Below are 15,432 nucleotides of genomic sequence, written 5' to 3' on the forward strand. Positions count from 1 at the left end.
CCTCGACTACCCTCTGTGGCAGAGAGTTCCAGAGATTCACCACTCTCTGTGTGAAAAAATTTCTTCTCATCTCGGTTTTAAAGGATTTCCCCCTTATCCTTAAGCTGTGACCCCTTGTCCTGGACTTCCCCAACATCGGGAGCAATCTTCCTGCATCTAGCCTGTCCAACCCCTTAAGAATTTTGTAAGTTTCTATAAGATCCCCTCTCAATCTCCTAAATTCTAGAGAGTATTTAGAATTTAGTATGTAGACTTGGGGGCAGTGGTTTTGTCATTTTGCACTATTATTGTTTGTTTAGTTTATATATATATATATATATATATACACACACACACACACACACACATAAAAGCAAACAAACAATTATATATATATGAGAGAACAAGGGGTCACAGTTTAAGGATAAGGGGGAAATCTTTTAGGACTGAGATGAGAAAGAAAATTTTCACACAGAGAGTGGTGAATCTCTGGAATTCTCTGCCACAGAAGGTAGTTGAGGCCAGTTCATTGGCTATATTTAAGAGGGAGTTAGATGTGGCCCTTGTGGCTAAAGGGATCAGGGGGTACGGAGAGAAGGCAGGTACAGGATACTGAGTTGGATGATCAGCCATGATCATATTGAATGGCGGTGCAGGCTCGAAGGGCCGAATGGCCTACTCCTGCACCTATTTTCTATGTTTCTATACATGTGTGTGCGTATATATAACAATGACATATATATATACACACACACACATATCGAACTTTTTGTTTTGCATTTATTTTCTTGTTTACAGTGTACTGTATTTACATATTCTGTTGTAAATAAGAATGTCATTGTTCTGCCTGTGACATATGACAATAAGACACATTGATTCTTGAATTCCATTTTCGTTTTCAATCAGCATCACCAATACATGTCACAAAAGCAACAATCTACTACATTCTGTATGATCATAAGCAACAGTGGCGAGCGTTTCTTCACAGCGCCGCTGGTGTAGTGGTATCATGCAAGATTCCCATTCTTGCGACCCGGGTTCGATTCCCGGGCGGCGCACTACATTTTACTTCAACGTTGAATCATCAAATTCGCTGTTCCATTTTATATAAGATCAGCGCTATACTTCCCCCGCAAGCCATTTTGTGATCCTGTACGAGCAAAATATTGCCGGATTTTAATTACAACCCAGCTCATGTTCTTTAAAAGCATCTAATTCACAGCTGCCCCACAACCAATGGCCACATTGCACCAGTGGACACGGCACAGACACACCGACAGCAAGGTCCCGGGGCTCAGCTCATTTAATGAGCACAGCAGATTGTGGAAGAAGGAACTGCAGATGTCGGTTTGCACCGAAGTCAGACACAAAAAGCTGGGTCAGACAGTATCTCTGGAGAGAAGGAATGGGTGAGATTGGGTCGAGACCCTTCATCAGACTCAAGTACGCATTCTGTGTCTTTCTTTGGTATAAACCAGCATCTGCAATTCCTTGGTGTTTGCACAGCTTAGTACTGGGGCAGAGGTGACCCGTCAACCTGCGCCATTCCTACGCCATTTATATTAAAACATAACCTGAAAAAAATGCTCGCCCTCATGTTCAAGGTCTCAATTGCTGCTTTACAAAAGAAAGCTAAACAGGGGGGTGGTCAATTGTGATCCGAGTACAGGGCAGGGCTCAGGCAATGGACCCACAGCTCCGACAGCAGACATAGTCAGAGATTGCAAGCACAGTGCCGGAGGCTCAGGCAGCATCTCTGGAGGACAAACTACTCAGCGGGTCATATTATCCACATTTGTGTAGGAAGGAACTGCAGATGTTGGTTTAAACCGAAGATAGGCACAAAATGTAACTCATCGGGTCAGGCAGCATCTCTGGAGAGAAGGAATGGGTGACGTTTCGGGTCGAGACCCTTCTTCAGAGTTACTCCCGCATGTTGTGTGTTTCTCCACACTTGCTGCCAGACTCTCTGAGCTACTCCAGCATTTTTATGTTTCCTTTTGTTAACCAGCATCTGCGGTTCCTTGTGCAGAACATTGGCCGTAACATTGTCCACGGGCACAAGGGCTGCAACGCGGGTGTTGCACAGCCAGGGAGCACTAGGGCAGCACGTCCAGCCGGCCGGCACATTCACCCGTCTGGCTGCAGAGTCGGGCCGGCACCAGCAACACTCACACCAAAGATACTCACACTGCAGCAGGCTCACTGCCCCCATCAGGCGGCCGGAGAGACTTCACCCCTCTGGATGTAATGTGCTGTAAAACATGCTCTGGCTTCTCAAGAGTGCTTTATTGCCATATGTCCCAGATAGAACAATGGAATTCTTACTTGCAGCAGCACAACAGAATATGTAAACATTGTACTCTGTAAACAATATAGTTAAGGAGAAGAAAGTTCAGTTCAAGAAAGAACTGCAGATGCTGGAAAAATCGAGGGTAGACAAAAATGCTGGAGAAACTCAGCGGGTGAGGGAAGCATCTATGGAGCGAAGGAATAGGTGACGTTTCGGGTCGAGACCATTCTTAAGAAAGTTCACTGTGTGTTAGTTAGTGTGTGTATGTCTGTATATATATATATTACACTAACACACACGGAACTACATATCTCTTCCACGTTACTTGATATCAAACAAATGCATATTAAAATATATACCAAACGTTAATTATTAATCGGTTAATAAATGTTTATTTAATAGCTCAATTTTACTATTTATTAAGGCTTTGTTCGCTTTGTTTTGCACAAATTGGGCTTTTCTTTATTTATTGAACTATTTTAATGGTTTAAAAAATAACCTATTATTCTTTATAAAAGATATTCTTCATAAAAATGAAGTTCAAAATATAAAGGGAAATGTGTTTATTATAGTAGCTATTGAGTACTATTGAGTACTATTGAGTAGCTATTGAGTACTATTGAGTAGCTATTGAGTACTATTGAGTACTATTGAGTAGCTATTGAGTACTATTGAGTACTATTGAGTACTATTATTTATAGAATCTTGAAGAGTTCCAGGTTGGTACAAGGAACTGCAGATGCTAGTTCACAAAAAAGATTGAAAGTTGTGGAGTAACTCAGCTGGTCAGGCAGCATCTCTGGAAAGTATGGGATCAATGATAATGACTCATAATGACCCTATGAATGAAATATGAAGCCAGAGGAACGATACATGTGGAAGTGGATGGGGGGAGGCGAAAAGGAGAAATGGGTGCTCATCCAGGGGAAATGGGGAATGGGGGGAGGGGGGTGGAGAGGATGTTTGTAGGTTAGTTACCTAGATGTGGAGAATTCCATTACCTGGATCAGAGGCGCTCAATACTTGATGATAAAGAATCATTGAATCATTGAATTGAGAATTCAATGTTCAATAGAAGATTGGGTGCTCGCTGAAGGGTGAACCACAAACAGTGAATCGAAAGATTGGTAAAGGCCCAAAACACCAAGAACGTGTCTATTTTTAAATGGTTGTGTGTTGCGGGCAAGCTTTGCATTTATTGTTCATCCATAATTGACTTTCAAAAGGTGGCATTAAGCACAGGTTACATAGCACTGGACTAGTTCGCTGGTGGCGAACATGCATTTACTCTCGTCTGATTTTAGTATGTTGTGAAACAAGAAGCCAATGAAGATCACCTGAATGGGAACTTGGGCAAATTCTTTCTGCTGCTCCACTATTTAATAGATTCACAACTGTGATTAGCCAGAGCATTGCAATTCAAAGTTTTATTTCACAATTCAAACCGATATAATTTGTCTCTGTCTTTTCATCGCTGACCTTTGTCCACCATCTCTGTTGATTCCAGGATTTCCATAACAGTGTAAGTTCCACATTCTATTTAGCAAAGAGGACTCTGATGAATCTTCTATTTCATCTCACTTGAACCATGGTGTTCAGCAGCTTTGTTCCATCAATGAAGATACCAACATGCCTGCAAGCAATTCATTTCACTTTTTAATCTCAGGATCTTGTAAAATTGAAGACAATTTTATTTTCAGTAATATTGTTTAAAATAAATATTAATCTTGGGATGGTTTCAGAACAGCAAAGATTTAGTTAGATTAATTTTGATGACATGGGACGGGGATTGAAGATCACCTGTGACCACCAGCCAGGGGAGGCACTGATGACGTAGGAGAGCATGGGGAAGAGTTGGGGATTGGGGATCAGCGATGACACTCCAGGTGAAGACATAGGAAGGTGTGGGGAAGGGACAGGGGTTTGGGGATCACCTGCGACAGCAGTGACAGGTGAGGAGGCAGTGTAGGCATGGAGGGGCGGAGCTTGAGAATTACCTCTGATGCTCCAGGTGAGGCAGTGACGCATGGGGCGGGGTTTTAGGAAAGGGCGGGGCTGTGGGCCAGGGAGGGCGGGGCCTGTGCGAGGGGCGGGGCCTGAGGATCGATCACCTGCGGCCGCTCCAGGTGACACAGGCGGTCACTGCGCCTGCGTAGCGTGGGTGGCGGAGCTTGGTTGCCGGGCAACGGGAAGAGATACACTGCGCTGCCGGGGATACAGTGAGAACCGCTCAACCGGCCGCTCGGCCGCCCGGACACATACTGTCCCTCCAGCACTGCCCGGACAGCTACTGACCCTCCAGCACCGCCCGGCCGGACACCTACTGACCCTCCAGCACCGCCCGGCCGGACACCTACTGTCCCTCCAGCACTGCCCGGGCAGCTACTGACCCTCCAGCACCGCCCGGCCGGACACCTACTGACCCTCCAGCACCGCCCGGCCGGACACCTACTGTCTGTCCATCCGCCACCCTCCACACTAAAGGGCTCCACACCTCCGGCACCAGTTCACTAAGCGGAGACATGTATGATGTGGACGCCCTGTGTGAAGCCAGCGAGTTCAACATCTCCACCAGCGACACGTACACCTGCCTTTCGGCCCGATGCTCGGAGAGACCGTGCGGCTCGTGTCAAACCTGCAACCTGGATAGGAAGCTGGTCTACACCAAGGAGTGGTTCATCCGCGCCGGTGACCTGTCCAAGCAGCATTTTTTAAAGGGGCTGATCCGGAGGATCGGCAGCAAGGACCTACTGCGGCAGGTGGACAGGCTCCTGGAGCCGGCCTTTGGCAAGGACTTCACCCACGCTCGCTCGTCTGCCAACCCCAGCCTCCCCGAGGACCTGCCCACGAACGGCTCGGACCGCAGCTTGAACAAGGCGGCTCTGCACCAGTATATCGTGCAGACGTGGGTATGGTTTGCAAAAAGCACATATTGGACAAAAGCGAACTACGTGCTGGGAGTACTCCAACTGTGTGATGCCAAGCTGCTTTTCCTCCTTGCTAACCTGATCCGCGCACTTATACTCAGCGAGCAGGCGCACGAATGCCCTCCAAGGAAAGGTTAGGAATAGCTCACATTCTCATTGAAATGTGCAAAATAACATTCACCTGTAAAGGCAACGAAACACGCCCTGTCTCCAACACTGAAGCACAGAAATGGTGAAATTAAGGCTGTGATAAACATATGCCTGAATAAAATAGAGTTTTGCAAGTTTATTAATGTTACCAGTTGTTATTTTCAAAGTAGGTACATTTTGTGTTCCCTCGTTTCTATGTATCTCCCTCCTTTTTCACCCTCCCAGCTGTTTCTGTGCCAGATTCCTTTGCTTGGATACAATTATTTGTAGTGCTTTCTACTTTCTTAAAGACTATTGTATACAATCACTTGATGAATGGAAAAGGCCGACTAGGAAAAGGGGAGATGCAGCGAGACCTGGGTGTCATGGTACACCAGTCATTGAAAGTGGGCATGCAGGTGCAGCAGGCAGTGAAGAAAGCGAATGGTATGTTAGCTTTCATAGCAAAAGGATTTGAGTATAGGAGCAGGGAGGTTCTACTGCAGTTGTACAGGGTCTTGGTGAGACCACACCTGGAGTATTGCGTACAGTTTTGGTCTCCAAATCTGAGGAAGGACATTATTGCCATAGAGGGAGTGCAGAGAAGGTTCACCAGACTGATTCCTGGGATGTCAGGACTGTCTTATGAAGAAAGACTGGATAGACTTGGTTTATACTCTCTAGAATTTAGGAGATTGAGAGGGGATCTTATAGAAACTTACAAAATTCTTAAGGGGTTGGACAGGCTAGATGCAGGAAGATTGCTCCCGATGTTGGGGAAGTCCAGGACAAGGGTTCACAGCTTAAGGATAAGGGGGAAATCCTTTAAAACCGAGATGAGAAGAACTTTTTTTCACACAGAGAGTGGTGAATCTCTGGAACTCCCTGCCACAGAGGGTAGTTGAGGCCAGTTCATTGGCTATATTTAAGAGGGAGTTAGATGTGGCCCTGGTGGCTAAGGGGATCAGAGGGTATGGAGAGAAGGCAGATACGGGATACTGAGTTGGATGATCAGCCATGATCATATTGAATGGCGGTGCAGGCTCGAAGGGCCGAATGGCCTACTCCTGCACCTAATTTCTATGTTTCTATGTTTCTATGTTGATGAAGAAATGTGATATATGTAACCTGCGTAGATTTTAAGTATTTAACAAAGTACCTCATTAACAATTGGTTATCTAATTTGAAGCTGAAGTAAGTAGGAAGGTCAGAGCCAGCGTGGATGACCCTAGAACCTGGGTCACAAAACTAAGTGAAGTACAAATGCGTTTGACACAAAACAGCATGTTATAAATGGCTGTTTTTCAGACTGAAGGATGGTAGACTTTTGAGTCAGTAATAGAACCACTTATTTTTTTTATCAATGAGGAGACTTCAGTATTGGAATGCAGTGTAATAATTCAAAATTAACTGGTGATATGAAACTTTGGACTGTGGCAAATTGTGAAGATGACACCAAACAAATTCAATATAGTATAAATTGGTTTGCAAAATGGGCAAATGTGTGGCAAACAGAATTTAACACAGAAGGGGGAGGTGCTCTAGTTTGGTAGAATGGATGGGCAGGGGTGATAAAGACTTCATAACACAGTTCTACAGAGAGTGCAGGACCAGAGGGTTTAGGGGTTCGTGTTGAGGTCATTTTCTTTGAATTACTTTCACAGGAGACTGAAGGAGATATGATATAGTACGAGATTTGTCAGTTTTAGAAAAGTAATTAACTTTAAAGAACTAGGACACATAATTATAGTCAAACAGCTCAAGAACAGGATCATTGGCCCAACTCATCTGTGCCGATCAAAATACCCCATCTAAGCTAGTTCCATTTGCCTAGGTTTGGCCCATATCCTTCTAAACCTTTCCTATCCATGTATCTGTCCAAATGTCCTTTAAATTGTGTTATTTTACCTATCTCAACTACTTGCTCTGACAACTAGGTCCACATGCCCTCCATCCTATGTGTGAAAAAAGGTACCCCTTAGGTTCCTATGAAATCTTTCACCTCTCAGCTTAAACCCATGCCCTCTAGTTCTTGATTCTGCTACCTAGGTAAAGGACTTTCATTTACACTATCTAGTCCCCTCATGATTTTATACATCTCTGCTAGATCACCCCTCAGCCTCCTGCTCTTCAAGAATAAAGTCTTTGTCTGCTCAACCTCTCCCATTAGCATAGGCCCTCGAGTCCTGGCATCCTTTTCTGGATGGCCACATCCTTTTGTGCATCCTTTCCAGCTTAATGTCACCTTTCCTCTGGCAAGATGGCCAAAACTGAATACAATACTCCAATTGTCAGTCTCTTAATAGGCAAAATCAAAATAGTTTATCAAAGACTTAAGCTTTTGGACAAAAAAAGATGTTCAGAATGAAGAATATTTTTTGAGTGGTAGTAAACTGAAACTCACTGACAAAAAGGCTGCAGGAGGCAGAAATGATTAATGATTTTAAAATAAAATTGAACACCCAGTTGAATGAAACGCATTTGCAGGTCTACAGGGATGGTGTGGGGATCTTTCTTTCATGAGTTGAAATGGACTCAGTGGGCCAAATGATTACCTCCTGAACTATAATGGGTCTATAACTGCACAGTCAACATGATTTCACTAAGAGGTTCTTTTAAGATTTCATGTGAATGATATTTAACACAAGTCTTCACAGGCAGAATTTTGGACATAAATTTCAGAGAGTAATGGTTGACCGAAGAAAGACTTGGCAATTGCTTAGCAAATTTCAAGTTAATAGGACAATCGTAATCAAGTGTGGGGTCAATGTGCAAATACAAAACAAATCGAGAGTAAATTTGCCACAAACAGAAATTGTGATGTTGATTCCACAATCTCCCACAAACAGCATTGTGACAACGACCTTCATATGAAGAAAGACTGGATAGACTCGGCTTGTACTCGCTGGAATTCAGAAGATTGAGGGGGGATCTTATAGAAACTTACAAAATTCTTAACGGGTTGGACAGGCTAGATGCAGGAAGATTATTCCCGATGTTGGGGAAGTCCAGAACTAGAGGTCACAGTTTAAGGATAAGAGGGAAGTCTTTTAGGATGAGATGAGAAAATCATTTTTTACACAGAGAGTGGTGAATCTGTGGAATTCTCTGCCACAGAAGGTAGTTGAGGCCAGTTCATTGGCTATATTTAAGAGGGAGTTAGATGTGGCCCTTGTGGCTAAAGAGATCAGGGGGTATGGAGAGAAGGCAGGGATGGGATACTGAGTTGGATGATCAGCCATGATCATATCGAATGGCGGTGCAGGCTCGAAGGGCCGAATGGCCTACTCCTGCACCTATTTTCTATGTTTCTATGTTTTCTATGACCTATTAATCTGTTCATAATGACGTTGGTTGCTCTATACACATGTTCCAGGTTTCTGGTTGCTGTATTAGTATAATCTATGTTTCTTTACTCAGAACTCCTCTCACTCAAATATACTCTCATGTTTTCCATTCTTCTTCAGTGGTTGAGTTTAGTTGTTAGAGTTTTGATTCTTATCAAATTTGGACACTGGAATCTATAGAGTTGATGTTGCAATTATTTCTGCTGATAAAACCACAAGCTCTTAAAATTTGGAGCTTCAACAACCTTCAGCATTTTGCATCTGGCCTATTAGCTTTAAATCTTATGGTAGCACAGCCATCCATTTCATGCCTTTAAACTTAATGTTTTTAGGAGATTTATAAAATAACCCTAATGCCAAAGAATTGAATTTTTCCTGCAGAACAAATATTGCTCCCCATATTTTGTTTTGAAAAAAAACTTGGTTGGAGGAAGTTTATAACATACATTTTAATTCCTTTACAGTAGATGATTGGGCAACAGGTTTGCGTATGTTATGTGCAATCAATATTTTGCACAGTTGTAACAAATGCTATATTAGCTACAAGAATATTATCTATGTGGTGTGAAGATAATTTATCTTAGATTCCACTCACTAAACAAATGAAGACCAATTGAACACATTGAAGACCCAATACAAAGATTTGAACATAATATCTAGTCTGACATTGATTAGTGCGGGTGTCAGGGGCTATGGGGAAGAGGCAATGAGAATGGTGTTGAGAGGGAAAGATGGATCAGCCATGATTGAACGGCGCAGTGGACTTAATGTGCTGAATGGTGTCATTCTGCTCCCATAACTTATGAACTTGTGACACTCTCATGTTATGTTGAGGAAATGCTCATTTTTCAGAAACACCATTCTTTGCAAAAGAAACATTCTCTGATATTATGTCAAAAGACCTGGGATGCTGGCCAATAAATATCCCTCAGCCAACGTTAGGAAAAATAAGATACGGTTGACATCAACACATTGTATTCTTTTGCTTAAAGAATGGCTGTTATATTTCCAACCTTACAATAATGACACCACAATAAATTCTGTAAAGTGTTTTGGGATGTTTTTAGGTCATGAAACCATTTAATAATTTCTAATGTAAAATATTTGAGCTGCTTTTTGTTTATTGAATAAGTATGTTAATAGATCATGAAGCCTAATACATTGGTATCTTGGGGTTAACTTGGACAACTCTTGCACCAGACAAGAGTAGGCAGCAAAGCTTAAACATGTCTTAACCCATCTGGGATCCGTCTATTTATGTTTCTAACAGAGGTGCGATGGGGGCAAATAAAACATCTCAGGGGGACAAGCTGATCATTTAAGTGTTACAATGAAGGGACGGGGTTCAATCTTACTATATAGAATCATTGATGCTACTATATTCCAAGATCAGAAAATAATTCTTCCCCAGTCCAGGATTAACAAGAGCATCCCCATTCCAACTTCAGGATCATGGACACCAACTTTCCACAATTATTGTATATCTGCCCAGACTCCCACTGCCACACCTGGATGTTTCCTGCAACACAGGGGTGGCCCAGTGGCACAACAGGTAGAGCTGCTGCTTCAGAGACCTGGGTTCGATCCTGACCATGGGTGCTGTCTGCGTGGAGTTTGCACATTTTCCTTGTGTCCGCGTGGGTTTCCTCCGGGCGCTCCAGTTTCCTTCCAGATCCCAAAGACGTGCGTTAATTGTAGGTTGGCCTCTGTAAAATTGCCCCCAATGTGTTGGGAGTGGCCAAGAAAGAGGGATAACATAGAACGTGTGTATTGGTGATCAATGGTCATTGTGGACTCGATGGGCGGAAGGGCTCGATCTTTCAATCATTCAGAGTTTAGTGGGAATGGGAAACAAACAGTTGATGTAAAGTGCGAATGCGATTATCACCATCACCCCCCCCCCCCCCCCTCCCCCCCCCTCGCACCTTTTCTCTCCCACTTAGAAATCGCAAGATAGTGATGATAGACTACATCTGCAAACTTGCACATTACAAACAATCCTTGTCTTTATGAGATAGGACTAGGAGAGTTCTGATATGTTTTGAGGTTGGGCAGTTAGGGAGTAAGGAAAAACAATTTCTAATATAAATCATCCCACATGTGACAAATGATAAATTGGATTAATAACAAACTCAAAGTATTCACATTGGGCAATAAATAAGCTTGAAATTTCTCATGAAATAATACCAAAATGTTTTTTATAGAGCAATAAAATCATCATACGTCTGACTTCTTCAAGGAGCATAATAATTTTGAAACTCTATTCTATAATCTTAATTCTTTAATGATTATTGAATTACATTTCTTGTTTCAGATCAGCGTATTGAGGCCATTGCAACACGGGACAACTTAAATTACAGATTTAAAATAGATGAACACCCAGAGCTCCAGAAGCTGATTGATATTTGGCCTGAATTTACAGTTGTGACTCCTGATATAATGCCCTCCAGCCTTTTCACTGAAACCACGCCAGTTGGTAAGAAAGTTGAAACTATGACATGTTAAAGTGAACCTTCATTTGTACAACACCACATTCCAGCTATTACGAAATTGGAATCATAGACTCCTCATTATATATTTTCTTCATTTAATAGAGCATAATTTTGCATTTAATAATGTTTAAAATCATTTCACCAAATTACAGAGGGAAAAGTAATAAAGTGAAGAATTGAAAATTAAGGTGGTTAAATATATATCTGTACCACAATTTGTAATTATTATCAAACTGTATACATATAATGCTGTACATCAGTGATTCCCAATCTGGGGCCATGGCAAATTTCAGGGGGGCCACATAAACATTTGGGGATTTAAGGGGCCACGGTTCACCATTTTCCGCTAATAATTTCAGGGGGGGGGGGGGGGCACGAAAAATTAAAGAGCCCAAGGGGGCCATGAACTAAAAAAGGTTGGGAACCACTGCTATACATGACAACAATCAAGTTAAACACGAAGGCTGCATAAGGGTCCTGACCCCGAAACATCACCTGTCTATGTTCTCTGGCAATGCTGTCCAACCTGCTGACTTACTCCAGCACTTTGTGTTTTTTTTGTTGTAAACCGGCATCTGCAGTTGCTTGTATCCACAAACACAAGTACAACAAAGTAGAGCGAAGAGGAAAATACCAGCGTGTAGAATTTGTTTCTTCAGTATTGTAGCATAACAGTTCCAGAGAAAAGTTCAATGTCTGCAATGAGGTAGGTTGGTAAATCGGGACTGTACCCGAGCTAATGGTAGGACCATACAGAAGTCTGATAAGAGGGGAAGAGCTGTTCCTGAGACTGGCTGGTGTTTCAGTGCTATGAATGTTGATTGGTTTCAATGTTACTGTGTGAGTCATCCTTACAACCTTTTATAAACTATAACAGCCTTATACATAGAAACATAGAAACATATATACAGCCAATAACAACCTTATAACAGAGCAGTGAGTAATGCCTCGGTTATCTTTGGTTATAACCAGCATCTGCAGTACCTTCATAAACATTTCTAATAAACCTGTATTGATTTCACAATAACTTACATACTGTAGTTATTTAGCGGATGAAGTAAGCTGGCGTTGCAACAATGATTCAATGGTCCCTTTCTGTTGTTGCATCTTTAGATCGTAAACGACGGGTAAAGAGTGGATCGAGAAAGAAGAAAAAGTTACAGTATGTACGCGAAGATGATCTCAGTAAAATCGAACCCCTGATTCCGATTACTGTAACAAATTCTTTCCAGGCAACTTCGGGGGTCAGTAATTATAAGGACTTCCTCCGCTGTCTACCGATACACCTGGCAAAATACATACTTGGTGAGCACTGATTTATTTTTTAGATAATGTCATGGTTGGGTTTTGGAAAACCTCTATACAGGATAGAAAAAAATAAGCTCTGCACTATTAACTTTTGTCTGGGGTGCTGCAACATCTTTAAGGTAAAATCCATTGTGTAACAGTGCAAGCATCAGATTACAATTATAATGCTTACACTTACAGGCGTAATCTCCTTAACCTGGTTCAAATAACCTTACATCTTGATGATGAGTGCAGATGGAAAAGCCAGATTGTTATGATACACACACTCATACCCAGCAAAAGTGCAGACCATGATTTCACAAGGGAACTCGGATCAATCCAAGAATCAATTATTTCTTGTTCATGTTCATTCCTTTAGGCTACGAATCAGATCAACGTCATAGTTTTTCTATTGGGTCCGTACATAGTAGAAACGAGGAACTACAGATGCTGGTTTATTACAAAGAAAGCCATAAAGTGCTGGCGTAACTCAGCGGGGGTGTCAGGCAGCATTTCTAAAGAACAAGGGTGGGTGATGCCTCAGATCAGACCATTCTTCAGTCTGAAGAAGAGTCCCGACCCAATGTATCACCCATCCTATTCCTCCAGAGATGCTGCCTGACACCGCCCGCTCAGTTGCTCCAGCACTTTGTGGCTATCTTGGGTCTGTACATATAATGGTTCCAAAGAGTGTTTATTATTTTTGAGATTTGTAAGTTGTAAAACCTGGTACTGGATTTCTAATGATGTGCTTGCACGATAAACTAAGATCAGGAACTTATTTTGATGTTTGCAGTTAACATAGCTTGTCCTGTTAAAAGCATTGTCTCGACTATGCTGAAATGAGGAATTGTGATATTTATATGATGGTGAAATCAGTCAGACAGCAGTTTGAGTAAATTTACAGTTTTGGAATGACTGCCTTTGGCCTCCAATCTGATAACACAATCCCCCACTACCACTGCTATACCGAACGGCTCAGAACAGTGTTCATTGTTACTGAGTTTTGGAACAAAAATAAGCCTTTTCTGGCATCTTCAGTCTGATTTTAATTCTTAAGGATAATATATTACACTTACTAGCTGAAAGTAAGAATGTAAGTACATAGTTGGACAATTTGGCCCCTTGTTACTGCCCTGTTAAACAGTACATCACAGCCTAAATGTTTTATCTCCATGTCACCCTCCTCGCTAACTATATCCTTTGATGTCCCTAATATCTAAAAATAAATTTCTGTCATCAATAAGCTTAGAGATTGGAGCCCAATAGGCCTCTTGGGTAAACAAATTCTAAAGATTTACTGACCTCTGTCAAGAGTGAAGAGATTTATGTACTGAGGAGCCAATCTCTTGAGGATGTGACCTTTTGTTGCAGGCACCTCAGCTTGGGAAATCAAAATTCAGATACATTTGAAAGGACCTCTTCCTTATTCATAATACGCGGGTGTGAGAGTGTTTGTGAGCCTGCCTGTCCAAACAGAGCTCTTACAAAAAGGGTGCAAGGCCACCAAATTCAAGTGCAGTTTCATACCACTTCAAGCAGGGTGCAAGACAACCAAATTGAAGTGCAGTTTCATACCATTTCAAGCAGGGTGCAAGGCCACCAAATTCAAATACAGTTTGATACCATTTCACGCAGGGTGCCAGGCCAACACATTCACATGCAGTTTCATACCATTTCAAACAGGATGAAACCACAAAATCCGCTATAAAACCGCACAAAACACCACATAAACACCACATTCACCGTTCAGTAGACATTCAGTGTGTTCAGTTGATTCACTGCTCAGACGGTCTCCCTTCCCCATCTTGCAGAGACTGAGCCACACCCACACTTCCTGGTTTTATATTCCCTCCCCCCTCCAACCAGAAGGGGCGTGGCCGTCATGGCGTGATTGACAGGAGAGAGATTCTCGACATTTTTTTAAACACTAATAACACTTTTATTTTTCATTGGTGGGAAGAATCCTCTGCACCTGATGAGCGGCGGGGTACTGAGTAAGATGGCCAAAAATCGCAGCCGTAAGTGGTAGCGTTTTATCTAAAATCAATATACAGTACAAACAGGAAGTTGTCAAGTCTCCACTTTTTGCAGTGTAGCATTTCAAAGCAGTTACTACACCAACAACAGCCGTAAGTGGCAGCGTTTTTTCAAAAATCATGAAGCAGAAAACAGGAAGTGGTCAAGATCTTACTTTTAGTAATATAGATGCCTTTTATTTTCATTCAAACAGACAAGGTTTGAACAAAATTTTATTCCTACAGTCTTAACGTTACAAAAAAAAAACCCAAGACACACACTTAACACAATTTACACAAACATCCATCACAGTGAATCTCCAACGCCTCCTCACTGTGATGGAAGGCAAAAGTCTTATCTCTTCCCTTTGTTTGTTCTCCCGCGGCCCAGCAGTCCAACTGCAGCGTCGAGGCGACTGGGGCTCACGATGTTAAAGCCCCTGGTGGGCGATGGTAAGTTCCGTGGTTGTTTAAGCCGTGCTGGGCGATGTTAGGCCCCGCTCTCATTTATACCCCGTGATTCTGGCGGGAGAAGTTGCCGTTGCGGGAGCTCCGAAAAGCGGTCTCCCACCAGGAACCGGCGAGCTCCTGATGTTCCTGTCCACCGGGCCTGCGGCCGGAGCCTCCGAAGCTCTGAAGTCGGGTCGCACCCGCTCGCCACCACAGCTCTTCGCATTCCGAAGTCGGCCAGCTCCGCGATGGCGAGTCCGCAGGCTCCGCGACAGGAGCCCTCAGGTTGGTCCGGTTGGAGGCCGCCGCTGGCTCCACGATGTTAGGCCCAACGACACCGGAGACGCAACAAGGAAAAGTCGGGTCCCCATACAGGGAAGAGATTAAACAGTTTCCCCCACCCCCCACATATACACAGCTAAAAAATAATAAAAACTAGAATCAAAAACATACATTTAACGGGACAAAAATGTAAAAAAAGACAGACGGACTGCAGTCAAGCCGCGGCCG

General features: G+C 42.8%; 1 protein-coding gene and 1 non-coding gene across 2 annotated transcripts in view; both read left to right on the plus strand.

The window, feature by feature from the left end:
• The first annotated feature begins 966 nt into the window (after positions 1-966).
• trnag-ccc lies at positions 967-1,037 on the plus strand. Its single transcript has one exon. It is a non-coding gene; the product is annotated as a tRNA-Gly (tRNA).
• A 3,734-nt stretch (positions 1,038-4,771) lies between these two features.
• Positions 4,772-15,432, plus strand: part of cdrt1 (CMT1A duplicated region transcript 1) — a 39,442-nt gene continuing 28,781 nt past the window's right edge. The window contains exons 1-3 of the mRNA XM_033043956.1: positions 4,772-5,332; positions 10,990-11,151; positions 12,281-12,472. Coding sequence (XP_032899847.1) covers positions 4,795-5,332; positions 10,990-11,151; positions 12,281-12,472 — 892 coding nt within the window. The 5' untranslated portion in view covers positions 4,772-4,794. The remainder of the gene's footprint in view (positions 5,333-10,989; positions 11,152-12,280; positions 12,473-15,432) is intronic.

The sequence above is a fragment of the Amblyraja radiata genome, chromosome 26, assembly GCF_010909765.2.
Source record: "Amblyraja radiata isolate CabotCenter1 chromosome 26, sAmbRad1.1.pri, whole genome shotgun sequence".
Taxonomy (NCBI): domain Eukaryota; kingdom Metazoa; phylum Chordata; class Chondrichthyes; order Rajiformes; family Rajidae; genus Amblyraja; species Amblyraja radiata.